Source organism: Helianthus annuus, chromosome 7, assembly GCF_002127325.2.
Source record: "Helianthus annuus cultivar XRQ/B chromosome 7, HanXRQr2.0-SUNRISE, whole genome shotgun sequence".
In the NCBI taxonomy this organism is placed as follows: Eukaryota; Viridiplantae; Streptophyta; class Magnoliopsida; order Asterales; family Asteraceae; genus Helianthus; species Helianthus annuus.
This window is the reverse complement of record NC_035439.2, coordinates 127,901,882-127,916,710: the sequence shown is the minus strand read 5'-3', so window position 1 is coordinate 127,916,710 and position 14,829 is coordinate 127,901,882. Positions and strand designations below refer to the sequence as shown.

General features: G+C 41.7%; 1 protein-coding gene across 1 annotated transcript; it reads left to right on the top strand.

Moving 5' to 3' along the window:
* The first annotated feature begins 826 nt into the window (after positions 1-826).
* LOC110892349 lies at positions 827-1,261 on the top strand. Its single transcript, XM_022139518.1, has one exon. It carries the CDS (start codon positions 827-829, stop codon positions 1,259-1,261), a length of 435 nt encoding a protein of 144 aa, XP_021995210.1.
* Positions 1,262-14,829: the final 13,568 nt, after the last annotated feature.

The window sequence follows — 14,829 nt, the reverse complement described above, 5'->3', positions numbered from 1 at the left end:
GTAGAAGATGAAGGTTGGGGCATTACAACGTCAGCAGAGACCCCTTGGACGTCATCAGTGATTTGGGGATTTGACATTGGCGCCATCCGTGGGACGTCAGTCCGGCTGCTTCTCCCACTTAAAAAACCATCAGCGTTGTAACAACCCATCATCCAAAAAAGGCGGCATGGCAACACCTCCTAGTTAACGAACCATCCAGACGGTACATGGGACCAACGATGCGGTCTTAGTGGAAGACATCACCCATGAAGAAGAAAATGAAAATCAGACGGGGATCTTGGAGAAAGAAAGCACCATCACCTCGGACTTTGTTTCTATGCACAAAGAAGAGCTGAAGAAGCATATTGAGGACTTAGAGAGACAGGAGAAGCTTGAGAGCCTCAAGGCCAGGTTGTCCTTCGATACACCACCTAGCAAGGGAGAGACTTTCCCACAGGACAAGAACGATTGCTCTGATCCCCTAGAAACCTTCATGACAGCCCTAAGGCAAATGACGTCAGAAGAAAGGGAGAACTTCATAAAAGGAGAGGGGCTGAAGGGAAAAGAAAAAGAGAATCGAGACGACAGCGGTTTGGACCAGCCTTATTTACCTCGAGACCTAGCTGAGGTCTCAAAGTTTACAAGAACGATTGCTCTGATCCCCTAGAAACCTTCATGACAGCCCTAAGGCAAATGACGTCAGAAGAAAGGGAGAACTTCATAAAAGGAGAAGGGCTGAAGGGAAAAGAAAAAGAGAATCGAGACGACAGCGGTTTGGACCAGCCTTATTTACCTCGAGACCTAGCTGAGGTCTCAAAGTTTACCAAAAAGAATTGCCGAGGCCCCCATGCCCCCGAAGCTCAAGCTACCCCTGAATTTCGACAGATATGATGGAACAAGGGACCCAGAGGATCACCTACATGCCTTCAAAGGTGCAGGACAACTGGGACGATGGCCCATGCCTGTTTGGTGCCATATGTTCGTGCAAACCCTAACAGAAGGAGCCAGGCTTTGGTTTGATAGCCTTCCTCCTGGGGGAATAGACAGTTACGAGGAGCTGAGCGAGAAGTTCCTGAGAAACTTCAGTCAGCAAAGGAAGGTGATAAAAAACCTTAACGAGATCATGCACATAAGGCAACGGGACAACGAGCGCGTAGACCAATACATGGAGAGATTTGTTAAAGAAAGCATGAACATCAAGGATGTCCCAGAAGTCATGAAGATCAGCAGCTTCATCAACGGGCTGAAGCATGCACAACTGTGTGAAAAACTGGGTGAGTAATTCCTACCCATGTTTGACAATCTTATGGATTGAGTCAGAGCCTTCGTCAGGGGAAAAGATACAGTTAGCAAGGCCAAGGAGATGGATGTCCCGGCCCGAAGAGCCAACCCCACACCAATGCCTCCCGAAAAAGGTACACCGTATCCCCGAAAATCAAATTTCGATAAAATGCTGCATGACAGGGTAAAGCCAACATACTCCCCGTATAGACCTCGAGGTAGGGGGCTGGCACCTTATTCGGACAGTTTTACTCCTCTTACAAAAACTCTGAGCGAAATATTGGCTACAGAAAGGGTAAAGAGCTCCTTCCCCAAGCCACCCCCCATAAAGCCAGGACCGAAGGCTCAGCCAAATGAATATTGTGACTTCCACAAGGGCTATGGCCATAAAACCGACGATTGTATGTACTTGAAAAGAGAAATAGAAGCTGTGGTAAAAACGGGTAAGCTGGCACACTTAGTCAAAGAAATCAAGGAAGGGGGGGGGGGTTATCGGAAGGGGAAGGACACGAAGGAGCCGGAAAGGGCATATGTGGATATGATTAGAAGGAGAGATGAGTATGACCCCACCAGAAGTGTCAAGGCCCGAGTGCTGCCCCCCGGATCGTATGATGGCCCCCGTACTAATGCCACACCTAGAGGAGCATGAAGTACAAAGGCTCTCTCTCAACATCTCAGCCATCATCGCCGGTCACAAGGTGGCCAGGATACATGTGGACGGAGGGAGTGGGGTAGAGGTAATATATGAACACTGTTTTCTGAGGTTCGATAGGGATGTCAGGGACAAATTGGAAGAAGACTCGATCTCTCTGGTTGGTTTCAACAACAGCGTCTCCCATCCCCTAGGGAAGATTAGACTCCCGTTCACTGTTGGGGTAGGAGACCATGTCCGGACCATAACCTTCACCTTCATCGTGGTCCGAGCACCTTCCAAGTACAATGCGATTCTAGGCAGGTCAGGGATTGGGGATTTACAAGCACAAGCCTCAACCCCTCATGGAGCCTTGGTATTTCAACCACCCAAGGGTTTGGCCTGGGTGAAGTCCTCCTACGAAGTAATATCCCCAGTCTCGGAGGGAGAAGTGGCCGAGAAAACCCAAAAAGAAGGAATCGAAGAGTGGGCTCTCTGTGACAGATTTCCAGAACAAACAGTAAAGGTGGGCAGCCACCTCAGTGATAAATGCAAAAGTACCCTCAAAGAGTTGCTCATCCTCAACATAGACGTCTTCGCATTCCAACACGGAGACATGACCGGAATCCCAAGGAGTCTGACTGTGACACCTCGTAAAATCACGTCCAATGAGGTATTGAAACGTGTAATAAACCCTAATGAAGTCAAACAGTGAAATTTAGGGACTAAATTTTTCGAAAAATCGAAAACTTGATCTTGAAAGGACTGGAAGTGTTAGCATACCTAAAATAAGTTTCTAAATAACCTCTCACGATGGTGATATTCACAAATGTGCCACTTGATGATAAAGTGTAGCCGTTTGCGTAATTAATTGAAAGTTTGCGCAATGAAGGGTTAAAAACGTCAACATGTTAATTCTTACCTGTGAGTGACCTTTTAACCAACCGGGAGCTTCATGATATTTAATTATACTCTCGGGAATGCCAAGTAACGGCCAACTAAGGTTTTTATGCCTATAAGTAAAGTTACGCGCAATTTTGCAAGTTAGAGGGGCTAAAAGTGTCAATATGTATAAATATACCTCTGAATGACTTTTTGGCGGACCCGAAGCATCGTGATGTTTAATAATACCTTCAAGAATGCCTAATATGGATTAGATGAGGCTTCAATGCAATTAAATGATGAGATGCGCAAGTTTGCGCAATAGAGGGGCCTAAAGCGTCAACTTTTGAATCTACGCCATTCGGTGACCATTTAAGTGAACGAGAGCATAGTAATATTTAAGTATATGCTTGGGAATGCCTATTATGGGCCATGGAAGGCTTGGATGTCATTAAATGGCATTCCGCGCTACTTTGCGCAATTAAGGGACTAATTGCGTCAAACTGCAAAAGGAGGTCGAATCGTATGGTAACGGACCTTCCGGAATATGTTAATAAGTTAATCATACCCTATTTACCCTTTTTATAGCTTAGATATAGGCCTAGAGGTGTTCGGTGCGCAAAAATAAACTTTTATGTCATGCAGGGACTAAAAGTGTCAAAAAGTGCACAAGTTTGCACTTTTGCGCATATCTCGCATTCTGAATATTCCCGGACACCCAAAAATTTATGTAAGCACTAAAATATTTTATTTTAGTGTGTGGCATGATAAATTGCACTCGTCGCGTAATTTGGATCGTTTTTAGCGTCCGTCCGTGTTTCGTCGTAATTAGCCGAACAACGGGACCGTACGACCAAACGAACCGGCATCCGAGATGTTTTTGAACATATTTTAAGTTCCCTATACTTTAACTTCATTTTAGAGCTTTGAAATGAGGTTAACGGGGCTTAAACGTGTCAAAAAATGCATCGAAAACCAAGTTTGGGGGTGCAGGGGCCTGTTTTGCCATTTTTGAAAGTTGCTGACCTGCAAGGCCCTTACGGTCCGTATGGACCTTTGCTTACGGTCCGTAAAGCATCCCCAGACCAGCAAAATCTGTTTCCAGCTATTTCCAGCTCATTCCAGCTCTTGCAAACGGTTTTTGATCAATCTATGGGCCAATTTTGATGGTTTTCAAGTGCCCCTTGTATTTGTAAACCATGTGCCCACATGGATGGTTGAGATTGAAGCTCGGTTTTCGATAAACGATCCTAACGGTTCTCAAAAACCTATAAATACCCCCTTGTTTTGGGTTTCACTTGCACCTTCCCTCCATTCTGAATTCTCTGCATTCTTTGAGGGTCTTGAGCTTCTTGAGAACCTCTTTCAAGTCCTTTGGACTCTTGTACGTGATTCCTTCTTGCTTAGTTTAGTTAATTAGCGTTTTAAACCGAAAAGTCAAGTGCTATCGATAAATGCTTTGACTTTTAAACGGTTAAGCTATGGTTCGCAACGAACATGGCTACGTGACCGTAATTAGGTAGGTAATTAACCCTCAAAAGGGCGCCTCCTAATTACCACGTTTACTTAGTTTAATTGTCGGGCCAAATGAAAGTCAAACGGGTTATTTCTAAATGAAATGCATAACTATTAAATCAAATCATAAAATCAGTTTTTGCCACTTTAACAACTTGGTAAATATTAGTTGAACATGTCTAAGCATGTTCAATCCGACAATTCTAAGTATAGGCCGGTTCGGAGCCGAAAGTCGCGAAAGTTGACTTTTGCTTTGACTTTCAGTTCTGACCCAAATTAGACTTATTTAGATATGCCTTAGGATTCCTTTAGGATCATGTTATAGGTTAGTGTAACCCTCTGAGGTTATACAACCTGAATCCTTTGTTATCCTATTCATTTGCAAATTTCCGTTATATGCCGAATTGTTGACCGTTATGCCCTTTTGACCTTAAAACAATATTTTTGAAAATGTGAGAGGATAGAAACCTTCACTACTGAATTATAAACTTGTCCATAAAATTTGACATCAGTTTGAGGTCTAGATTAGGAGTTATGCTCAATAGCGTAATCAGAAGCTTCTTTAGTAATTAAATAGCGTAAATTACATATAGCCTATCTAAACCCAAATTTTTATACAAAACTTTGTACCTACTATATTAAAATAATATTTTGGGATCTTTAGAAATTTTTATTTAATTTTAGGCTGAGCATAACTTAGTGTTCTAAGCTTAATTCGGCTAATGTCGGTTTTGCCCTTTTGGGTTATAAAATGAGTTTTATAAATCCGATTGACCCCAAACCTTTTTCTACTGATCTAATATGTTAAATAAATTATTTTGAGCCTTCTGGAATTTTCAAAATATCAGCTTTCTATATAAAACCCGGAAATGGCTCCAAATCGCCTTTTAAGCGTTTTTAACGCATAAGTATGTGCTAGAACCTATTTAAGCATATGAGGTTGAAACCTACTGATGTATTCAGTAAAATTTTATATTTTAAACAGTAGGAGAATATCTTAAGATCAGAATTCCAGTATTGACCTTTTAAGCATATGTGAAATTACCAAAACGCCCCTACGGAGTCTAGGAGGATTAAGATTGATAAATTTCACATAAGGACTTATACCCTACTGTTATAACTTAGTAAATTAAGTATATTTACTGATTTAATCAGACCTGTAACTCAGGTGATTATTTAAACCCTTTTACACCCTTTAAAATGACCAAAATGCCCTTATGAGGCATAAATTGGGTTTAAAAACATTTGGGGCATAATGGAAGGTATCATTCTGATATCACAACATGTTTAAGGCATATTAACTTAGGAAACTTGTATATGACTCTTATGGTTACTCGTTACGCACTTTATGCGTTCGGATCGGCATAGGTAACTAGTTTACCCATTATAGCCGAAACAGGTCAAACCATATCATTTCGATCTCAAAATCCAGAATGTGATTAAGTTACCCATATTAAACAAGTATGCAAGCTTGTTGGGTCAAAACCACATTCTATGACGGTCTTCGCCTTATCGTGCGTTTAAACCGTAATCTTCATTTAAGTACTAACCGGTCTAGGCTTAGGCCAAATTAAAAGACCCGTTAGGATTCTAATAGGTTATTAAAAACCTTCGTTCCAGATTTAGGAGCCCAGTAAAAGCTATCTGTACTTGCTTGGTGGTATACGGCTGGGATTAAATTTATATTTAGCTCAGGTAAATACTTTTAACTTATTTTCCCTATACGGGCTTGGGGGTACGGTATATAAAATACCGCTTGGTCGGGCAATTGACCCCAACTCATTAGTAGTTGGGTATTATCAATGTGACCTGTTTGAAAACTTGGTTTTGTTTGTTTTTACGCCTTTGGGAGCTTATTGACCATGTCCCGGATATCCTTGGCATCATTTTTGGCCACGACCTTGACACCCGGGTGTAGGCGTACACCCGGTAATATGTCCATATTATTAAGGTATAAACGGTGGCTTCCCGCCGTGGACTTATACTGAGTGGTGTGTCAATTAACCTTAAACCCGACACGACTCGGGCGACTGAATGCATAACGAACATGTAATTCTTTTACAAGTTTAACTTTGATTAATTATTCCCAGGTTATAAAAAGTTTTGTGCCTTGTGCATTCAAATCAATTTTTAAAATGTTTTCAAAATGAGTCAGTTAAATTGTATTTACCAGTGAAAACTGACGTATTTTCCCAAAAAGACTAAGTGCAGGTACTACGCGTTATAGGCTGGTTACTCCTAGCATCAAATAGAAGTCTCGCAAGCTTAGATGCCTGAAATCTGTTGAACAATGTTTCATTTATCTTTGATCCGCCTGTGGATCCTTTACTTTCCGTTTGTAATACTTTGATATTACTTTATATCGGATTGTAATATAATCATCTTTTGCTTCCGTTGTGCATTTTAAATTGTTTTGTTTGACTATGATGATATCAACTACGTCACGATACTCCCCACCGGGCCCACCGGTGACACGTGGAAAATTTGGGGTGTGACACTGACTGAGCACAGGCTCAACACTTACCCTGGGTATAACCGGTCAAGCAAAAGAAACGAAGCATGGGTCCCAGCAAAAGAAGGGCTGCATGTGAAGAAACAAGGAAGCTGCTCAGAGGCGGTATAGTAAGGGAGGTAAAATACCCCTCTTGGATCGCCAATCCCGTCATGGTCAAAAAGAAAGACGGAGGGTGGAGAATGTGCATAGACTTCAAGGATCTGAATAAGGCATGCCCCAAGGACTGCTATCCCCTCCCGAAGATAGATGTCTAGGTGGACTCCCTGTCTCAGTATCCTTTGAAGTGCTTCCTTGACGTGTACAAGGGATACCACCAGATTCAAATATCGTTGGAGGATGAAGAGAAAACTGCATTCATTACAGACGAGGGAACCTTCTGCTACACTAAAATGCCCTTCGAGCTAGAAAACGCAGGAGCTACATACCAGCGATTTATGAACACCCTCTTTAGGAAACAACGAGGACGAAACTTGGAAGTATATGTTGACGACATTGTTATAAAAAGCCTCACTAAAATGGACATGATAGAAGACATAGCTGAAACCATACAAACCATGCAAGATGTGAACATGAAGTTAAACCTCAGGAAATGTTGCTTTGGGGTAGAGGAAGGGAAATTCCTGGGGGTAGTAGTCACCAAGGGCGGGATCAAGGCCAACCCAGAGAAAACTCAGGCAGTGGCTGAAATGCGATCTCCCAGGTCCATAAAAGATATTCAACAACTGGACGGGTGGCTGATAGCTCTTAATCGTTTCCTGTCTAAGGTAGCTGACAGGACTCTTCCCTTCATGAAGGTCTTGAAGGACTGTCTCTAGACAAACAAATTCAAGTGGACCCCCAGAAGCTGAGGCAGCCTTCCGAGAGATGAAGGACTACATCTGCAAGCTTCCGACCTTAGCCACTCCAGTCCCCGGGGAAGATCTACTCTTATACTTATCTGCGTCAAGACAACGATCAGTGCAGTAATGATGGTAGAAATGGAGGGAAAAACAAATCCTCATATACTTCATTAGTAGAACCTTCAAAGGCCAAGAAGAACGTTACATGCCTCTGGAAAAGCTAACTCTAGCACTTGTCTTCGCATCCCGAAGGCTCCGGAGATATTTCCAAGCACACAAGGTCATACTAGTAACATATCAACTGCTTCAAAAGGTCCTCAGGAGACCAGAACTATCGGGCAGACTGGCTAAGTGGGCTGTCGAGTTAGGGAAACATTCCCTAGAATACAAGGCAAGGACTGCGACGAAGGGACAGATACTTGCAAATTTCTTGGCAGAAGTCCCCGAGGAAGAAGAAAAGGAACTACTCAAATGGAAAAGTCTGGAGGAAGAAGAAAAGAAAAAAGAGGACGATGCAGTATGGAAGCTGTTCACAGATGGGGTTTCAAGCGAGAAAGGAATTGGGGCAGGGATCACACTGATCAGCTTCGAAGGATTCGAACTAACATACGCCGTCAGACTGGATTTCGAGAACACCAATAACACGACAGAATATGATGTGCGTGAAGTGTGTTATATTTTTAGATATATATTTAAGCCCTTTTTACACTTTTAGCCAAGTTTTAAATTTATAAAACACGATATTTACTAACACTAAACACACATATGGGCAAGTGCACCCATCGTGGACGTAGTATAGTGTTGGTAAGATACCGAGGTCGTCCAAGGACACAAGAGCTTTTAATACCGGTTTATCCTCAACGTCTAATCAAATCAAAAAGTTAGAAAAATGTTTTAAACTAAGAAAAATAAAAACTAACTAAATGCTGAAAAATAAAATAAAATAAAAACAGATAGACAAGATGAATCACTTGGATCCGACACGTGTATTAGTATAACCTTTGATTATTTTCGCACTTTTGCACTTGTTTAAGAGATTATCTTAGTTATTGTAGTAGGCCCCTCTTTTGAAGGCGACGTTACCCTCAACCCAGTAGTTTGAGTCAGCAAGGATACAATCCTAAAGGGTCGGATTATTGAAAGATAATGAATTAAGTTATTAATGCAAATTATGGTAGGCCCCGCTTTTGGCGGTGACGTTACCCTCGGCTAAGTAGTCTGAGTCAGCAGGGATACAGTCCTAAATAGCCGGGTTATAGTATTAATAGTAGTTAGCTTATGAGGGGGTCAAAGAGTTTGGATCCCCGCCATCCAATACCTATGGGCATTGAAGGAGATCCTACTAAATTTGACCCAGGTCCCAAGCAGGACCTCTAAACGCTGAACAAGGGCAAGACCTTTACCAAACCGTTCCCTTAACCCCCGACCAGGTAGCCAACATACCTCCATATAGACCGTGGAGATATGAATGGTGAAAATCTTTTATTTTATATAGACAGTAAAATAACGCCAAGACACCACGGACAAACGATAAGGAAAGATCACCTTCAACATAAGTAACTAGTTATTAAAGTCATTAATACAAAACCAAATAAAAAGTGCAAAAGATTAAAAATAAAAAGTATTATACTAAACACTTGTCTTCACCAAGTGATGTAAGAGACTTAGGCAAACATGGCCTTGATTGTCAAGAACTCTTACGATCAATCTTGGATCCCGAGACGACTCACACACTCTATGATGGACAATGGATGATGGTGGTGGATGATGGTGTTATGGTGGTGATGGGTGGTGGATGAAGTGTGAGAGAGGTGGTGTGCCAAGGGATGAGAGAGAATGAAACCAAGCTCCTCTATTTATAGGCTGAACAGAACGCTGGACACGGCCCCGTGTTCGCTGAACACGGCCCCGTGCCCGTCTGACATTCTCTCTCTTCATTAATTGTAATTGCGAATTACAATTAATGCGCCTGCTGTACTTTCAACATGCCCCCGTGTCCGCTGGGCACGGCCCCGTGGTGAGCAATGGAAGCTTCTACTGGTTTGTCTTTTCTGCTGCTTCCTGGGCACGCCCCCGTGTTCACTGGACACGGGGCGTGTTCAGGCTCTGTTCTCTTCTCTTTGTCTTGGGAGGTGCCGTTGAGGGTCCGGGCAGTTTACTTTTTGTCCCTTTTCTTGTATTTATGGTAGAATTAGTGGTCTTTTTGCTTCTTTTGTGATTTTGAGCTCATTTCATCCTGAAAATACAAAAGGAAGACAAAAACACTCTTTTTCCAACATTAGTACTTAAAAAGGGTTAGTTTTATGCCTTAAATGATGTGTTTTATATGTTGCATTTTACACACATCAAATACCCCCACACTTGAACTTTTGCTTGTCCTCAAGCAAAACTCTTTTAATGTGGCTTACACTCCCAAATGGAATAGGTAGAAGAGAAGTTTTTTAACTTGTCCTAGAGTGTCGGGAATCCAAGGTTTGTATAGGTTCTATTTTTACCTTATTTACAATCTTATTCGTCATGGTTTATTTTGAACTTTTCATAAGATAAACTACTTAATTTGGCATAGCATGCCTTATTAAAATTCCATTTATATACAAGTTCACATACCTCACGGGAGATCACTCAATCACTCGGCCGAAGGTGTATATTTAAGTGAATCGCTCGAGAGCGGCACGGATTTACATTTTCCATATGCTTGCCAAGCGATCAATCCTCCTCCTTTTTAACTTTTACCTTTGTAAATATCAAGAGGTCTTTTTGGGGTGAAGGCTTGGGTTTAAAGGTGGGTGGTTGGTTAGTGGTTAGTAAAAAGGGCGAAAATCGTAACAAGTGTCGGTTTTCGTAAAATACCTTATTTTTGGTGATATTTATTTTTGAAGTATTTCTCAAACAAGCTTTTTGTAGCTTATGTTTGTTTTTGACTTCAACATTTTTTTTTTTTTTTTTTTTTTTGATCACGTAAAGGTATGTTTATGAAAAACCGAGTTTGTCACTAAAATAAAGGTGAAAAAATGAAAAAGGTTTTTGGTGGGTAGAAAATTGTTTTGGGAGTAATGAAATGAAAGGTTTAGGCTCAAAGGGGTTTTCTAGGGGGATTTTGGGTAGGTAAAAAAATTGAAAAATAATGGTTTTGAAAGAAAAATAGTTAGTCCTAATGCCTCCATCATTTACTTACTTGGGTTTAAGTTGGTAAGGACCGGGAATGTATCATCGTGGCAAGTTCTAGATTTGTAAAGACCGAGCGGCTATTCACACAAGAAACGAAAAATGAGCATTTAATCTAAGTATGTGTATTTTTATGCTCAATATAGGCTCAAAACTCACTTTTTGTGGGAATGGGTTTTTAATGTGACCAAGCATATATACTCGAATTTTAGCTAGACTTGTTATACCGTTTCATAATTTTCTTATGTTAGTTCTTTTTATCACGACGCTATCGGTTGTAAGTTTGTAAAAATATAACCCTTTTATAACTTGTTATTCCCAACTTAAACTAAGACAAGTAAATAAAAAAATGAAAAAGTTTTTGAAAAAAATTTGGGGTGTTTAGCGGTTCCAATAGAGTTTTGTGTAAGGCTTGTTTTAGGATTTTGCAAAATTCCAAGGTTTTAGCATCCCCCCCACACTTAAATTACACATTGTCCTCAATGTGTCCAAAAATAGAGTTTTTGGTTGATTAGAATATGTAAAAGTGTGTTTAAAAACAAAGATTTGTGTTACTGGCACTCTGGACACGGCCCCGTGTTGACCGGGCACGGCCCCGTGGTCAAGTGCCAGTAACAAAAATTATAGAATTGAAACAGAAGCCTGGACACGGGGGCGTGTTCGCTGAACACGGCCCGTGTCCAGTTACCTGAACTGGGTGATTTCCTGCAGGGGGCTCAGCACGGGGCCGTGTTGGTTGGGCACGGCCCGTGTGGAGCCTTCTGTTATGGAGATTTTTGTCGGTTTGTTCTGTTCTTCTGCATGGTTCCATTTTTTTCTCGTTCCCTTTTTCATCCATTACCACCATGAGTCCATAAATCATAAAAACCATCATAACATTGCTAATAGAGAGATTACATAATATAGTTAATTAACTAAGGGGTTCATAAGGTTATCATAAAGGTTCTACTTATTTAGGAAAATTTCGGAAATAGCTTCCCGATGTAGAAACATTCTTCAGCCCATGGCTCCTAGGTTCTCACTCAAAGCCATTCTTCTATCTCCCTTGGGAGGTAGAAGGTAGCTTCATTCTCGTCGGTATCTTGAGGAGGAGCGCTTACCGGGACTCCTTGCACTACCCTTGGTTGCGATACTTGGTGCAAGGCGTGCCATTCTGCTGGGATGATAACCTCGGGTACCACATTCCACGCCCTGTGTGTAATCACCGGAACCAAAGGCGGGGAAGCAAGAAGGTTTATCCTTTGGTGCAGAAGGTTTACTTCTTGCAGGCAGCCCTCCAAACTTATCGTCAGATGATTAACGCGATCCACCAAAGCTTCTTCTACACTTGTCAATTCGTCCACGGCTTCCCTTAAAGCGTAAACGTAGTTTACTAGGGAATCCTCTGCGGTGGATGATCTCCTTCCATTTTGGTTATTCCTTGAAGATGCTCCGCTGTTCCGGCTGGCCATTTTCTGCGAAATAAGCCGAAGAACTAAATTTTTACAAAACAGTACCTCGAACACGGCCCCGTGCTCAGTGAGCACGGCCCCGTGTTCACTGTCTGCAGGAATTTTTTGTCTAATGGTTCTAGGTTTTTAAATTATTTCTATATACTTTCGTCGTGTTATGAGCTTAGATAATTTAAAAACACAGTTATGGAACTAACTTTAGACAAGAATCCATAGCGAAAATTCCTACAAACCTTGCATAGAAGGTTGGAATCATGGGTTTCCAAGCTTCCATGGAGGTAGGGTTTGAAAAATTTTTGGAAGAAGAGGAAATGAACAAAAGTGGAAAAGATAAGATGGTCCTTAGGAACCTTCTTTTGGTACTTACCTAGGATGGTATATGTGAAGATTCCAGGGATCTCTGCTTGGTGGAGTGGTCAAAAATGAGCAGGATTCAGGCTGCATTTAAAGAAAACGACAGCACACTGAACACGGCCCCGTGTCCGCCGGACACGGCCCCGTGTGCAGAGAAAATCCTGACACATTTTGTCCGTATTCTGACAGAATCAGCAGAAAATCTTCTGAGCGAACACGGGGTCGTGGTGACCGGACACGGCCCCGTGTCGGAGGGCTGTCTCGTGGAGTTTTGTCTTTTCTAAGGCGCTTACTTATATCGGGTGGCTCCTGACTTGTTGGAACAACCCCAAAGTGCCTAAGATACCTTAATTGTCCTATACTAAGGCGAGAACGCAAGAGGTTGTCGGTGAGGGTAATTCCTATTTTCATTCTAGGTGGACAAGTCCAACCCTTTCCCGGGCTCTCGTTAAAGAAGGTGTATGCCGAATCGCTCAGGTCTATGTATGCACCGAACGAGGTCGATGGGGAGTCCTTCACGGCACAATCGGCACAGGGACGACTATCGTCCATGTCTTGTCTAGGAAGAAAGGTATTTTTTGGAGCAACGAGGTTGTCAGAATGCGGTTCCAACATTTCCTCATGGTCATCGTCTTGGGATGGATCTAAGAAATCCTTCCTAAGTTCTTTTGACCAATTTAGAAGTAGTTCTTCTAGTTGAAATAGCTCGTCAAGGAGCATATCTCCTAGAATATCCGGTTGGGCGCATTCGAGGGAGAAATAGTGTTTATTTTTACTTTCGCCCCTCTTAAGGCTACAAGGAATTGGTGGGTCTATATAGTGTGGCCTATAAGTGAGGAAGAAACATTTTAATTCCTCGTGTTCGCCTCCACATATTTGACACCACAAACCATAAGAGTGCCGAAAGTAAAAAGAATCACTATTACTCATGTTTGTATCAGAAGTTACCAACCGCCGGGATCAAACGGTTCTGTTTTCAGCAACTGAATCTTGGGCACGGGGGCGTGTTGAGTGGACACGGCCCCATGTTCAGCCTACTGTCTGATATAAAACAGGATTGCCAGTTCCAATGATTGGGCACGGGGGCGTGTTCAGCGGGCACGGCCCCGTGCTGAGCTCTGCAGAAGCTGAAAAATCTAATAAAAAATCCTAAAAATTAAAGAAAAATAAAAAGATGATTAGGCCGTTGATTCCTAACTTTCTTAAAATCCTTGTGTCCCCGGCAACGGCGCCAAAAACTTGATGTGCGTGAAGTGTGTTATATTTTTAGATATATATTTAAGCCCTTTTTACACTTTTAGCCAAGTTTTAAATTTATAAAACACGATATTTACTAACACTAAACACACATATGGGCAAGTGCACCCATCGTGGACGTAGTATAGTGTTGGTAAGATACCGAGGTCGTCCAAGGACACAAGAGCTTTTAATACCGGTTTATCCTCAACGTCTAATCAAATCAAAAAGTTAGAAAAATGTTTTAAACTAAGAAAAATAAAAACTAACTAAATGCTGAAAAATAAAATAAAAATAAAACAGATAGACAAGATGTATCACTTGGATCCGACTCGTGTGTAGTGTAACCTTTGATTATTTTTGCACTTTTGCACTTGTTTAAGAGATTATCTTAGTTATTGTAGTAGGCCCCTCTTTTGAAGGCGACGTTACCCTCAACCCAGTAGTTTGAGTCAGCAAGGATACAATCCTAAAGGGTCGGATTATTGAAAGATAATGAATTAAGTTATTAATGCAAATTATGGTAGGCCCCGCTTTTGGCGGTGACGTTACCCTCGGCTAAGTAGTCTGAGTCAGCAGGGATACAGTCCTAAATAGCCGGGTTATAGTATTAATAGTAGTTAGCTTATGAGGGGGTCAAAGAGTTTGGATCCCCGCCATCCAATACCTATGGGCATTGAAGGAGATCCTACTAAATTTGACCCAGGTCCCAAGCAGGACCTCTAAACGCTGAACAAGGGCAAGACCTTTACCAAACCGTTCCCTTAACCCCCGACCAGGTAGCCAACATACCTCCATATAGACCGTGGAGATATGAATGGTGAAAATCTTTTATTTTATATAGACAGTAAAATAACGCCAAGACACCACGGACAAACGATAAGGAAAGATCACCTTCAACATAAGTAACTAGTTATTAAAGTCATTAATACAAAACCAAATAAAAAGTGCAAAAGATTAAAAATAAAAAGTATTATACTA

Bases quoted from the DNA above. Each gene is read 5' to 3' on its own strand.
- LOC110892349 (XM_022139518.1), top strand. From the start codon at position 827: ATGCCCCCGAAGCTCAAGCTACCCCTGAATTTCGACAGATATGATGGA.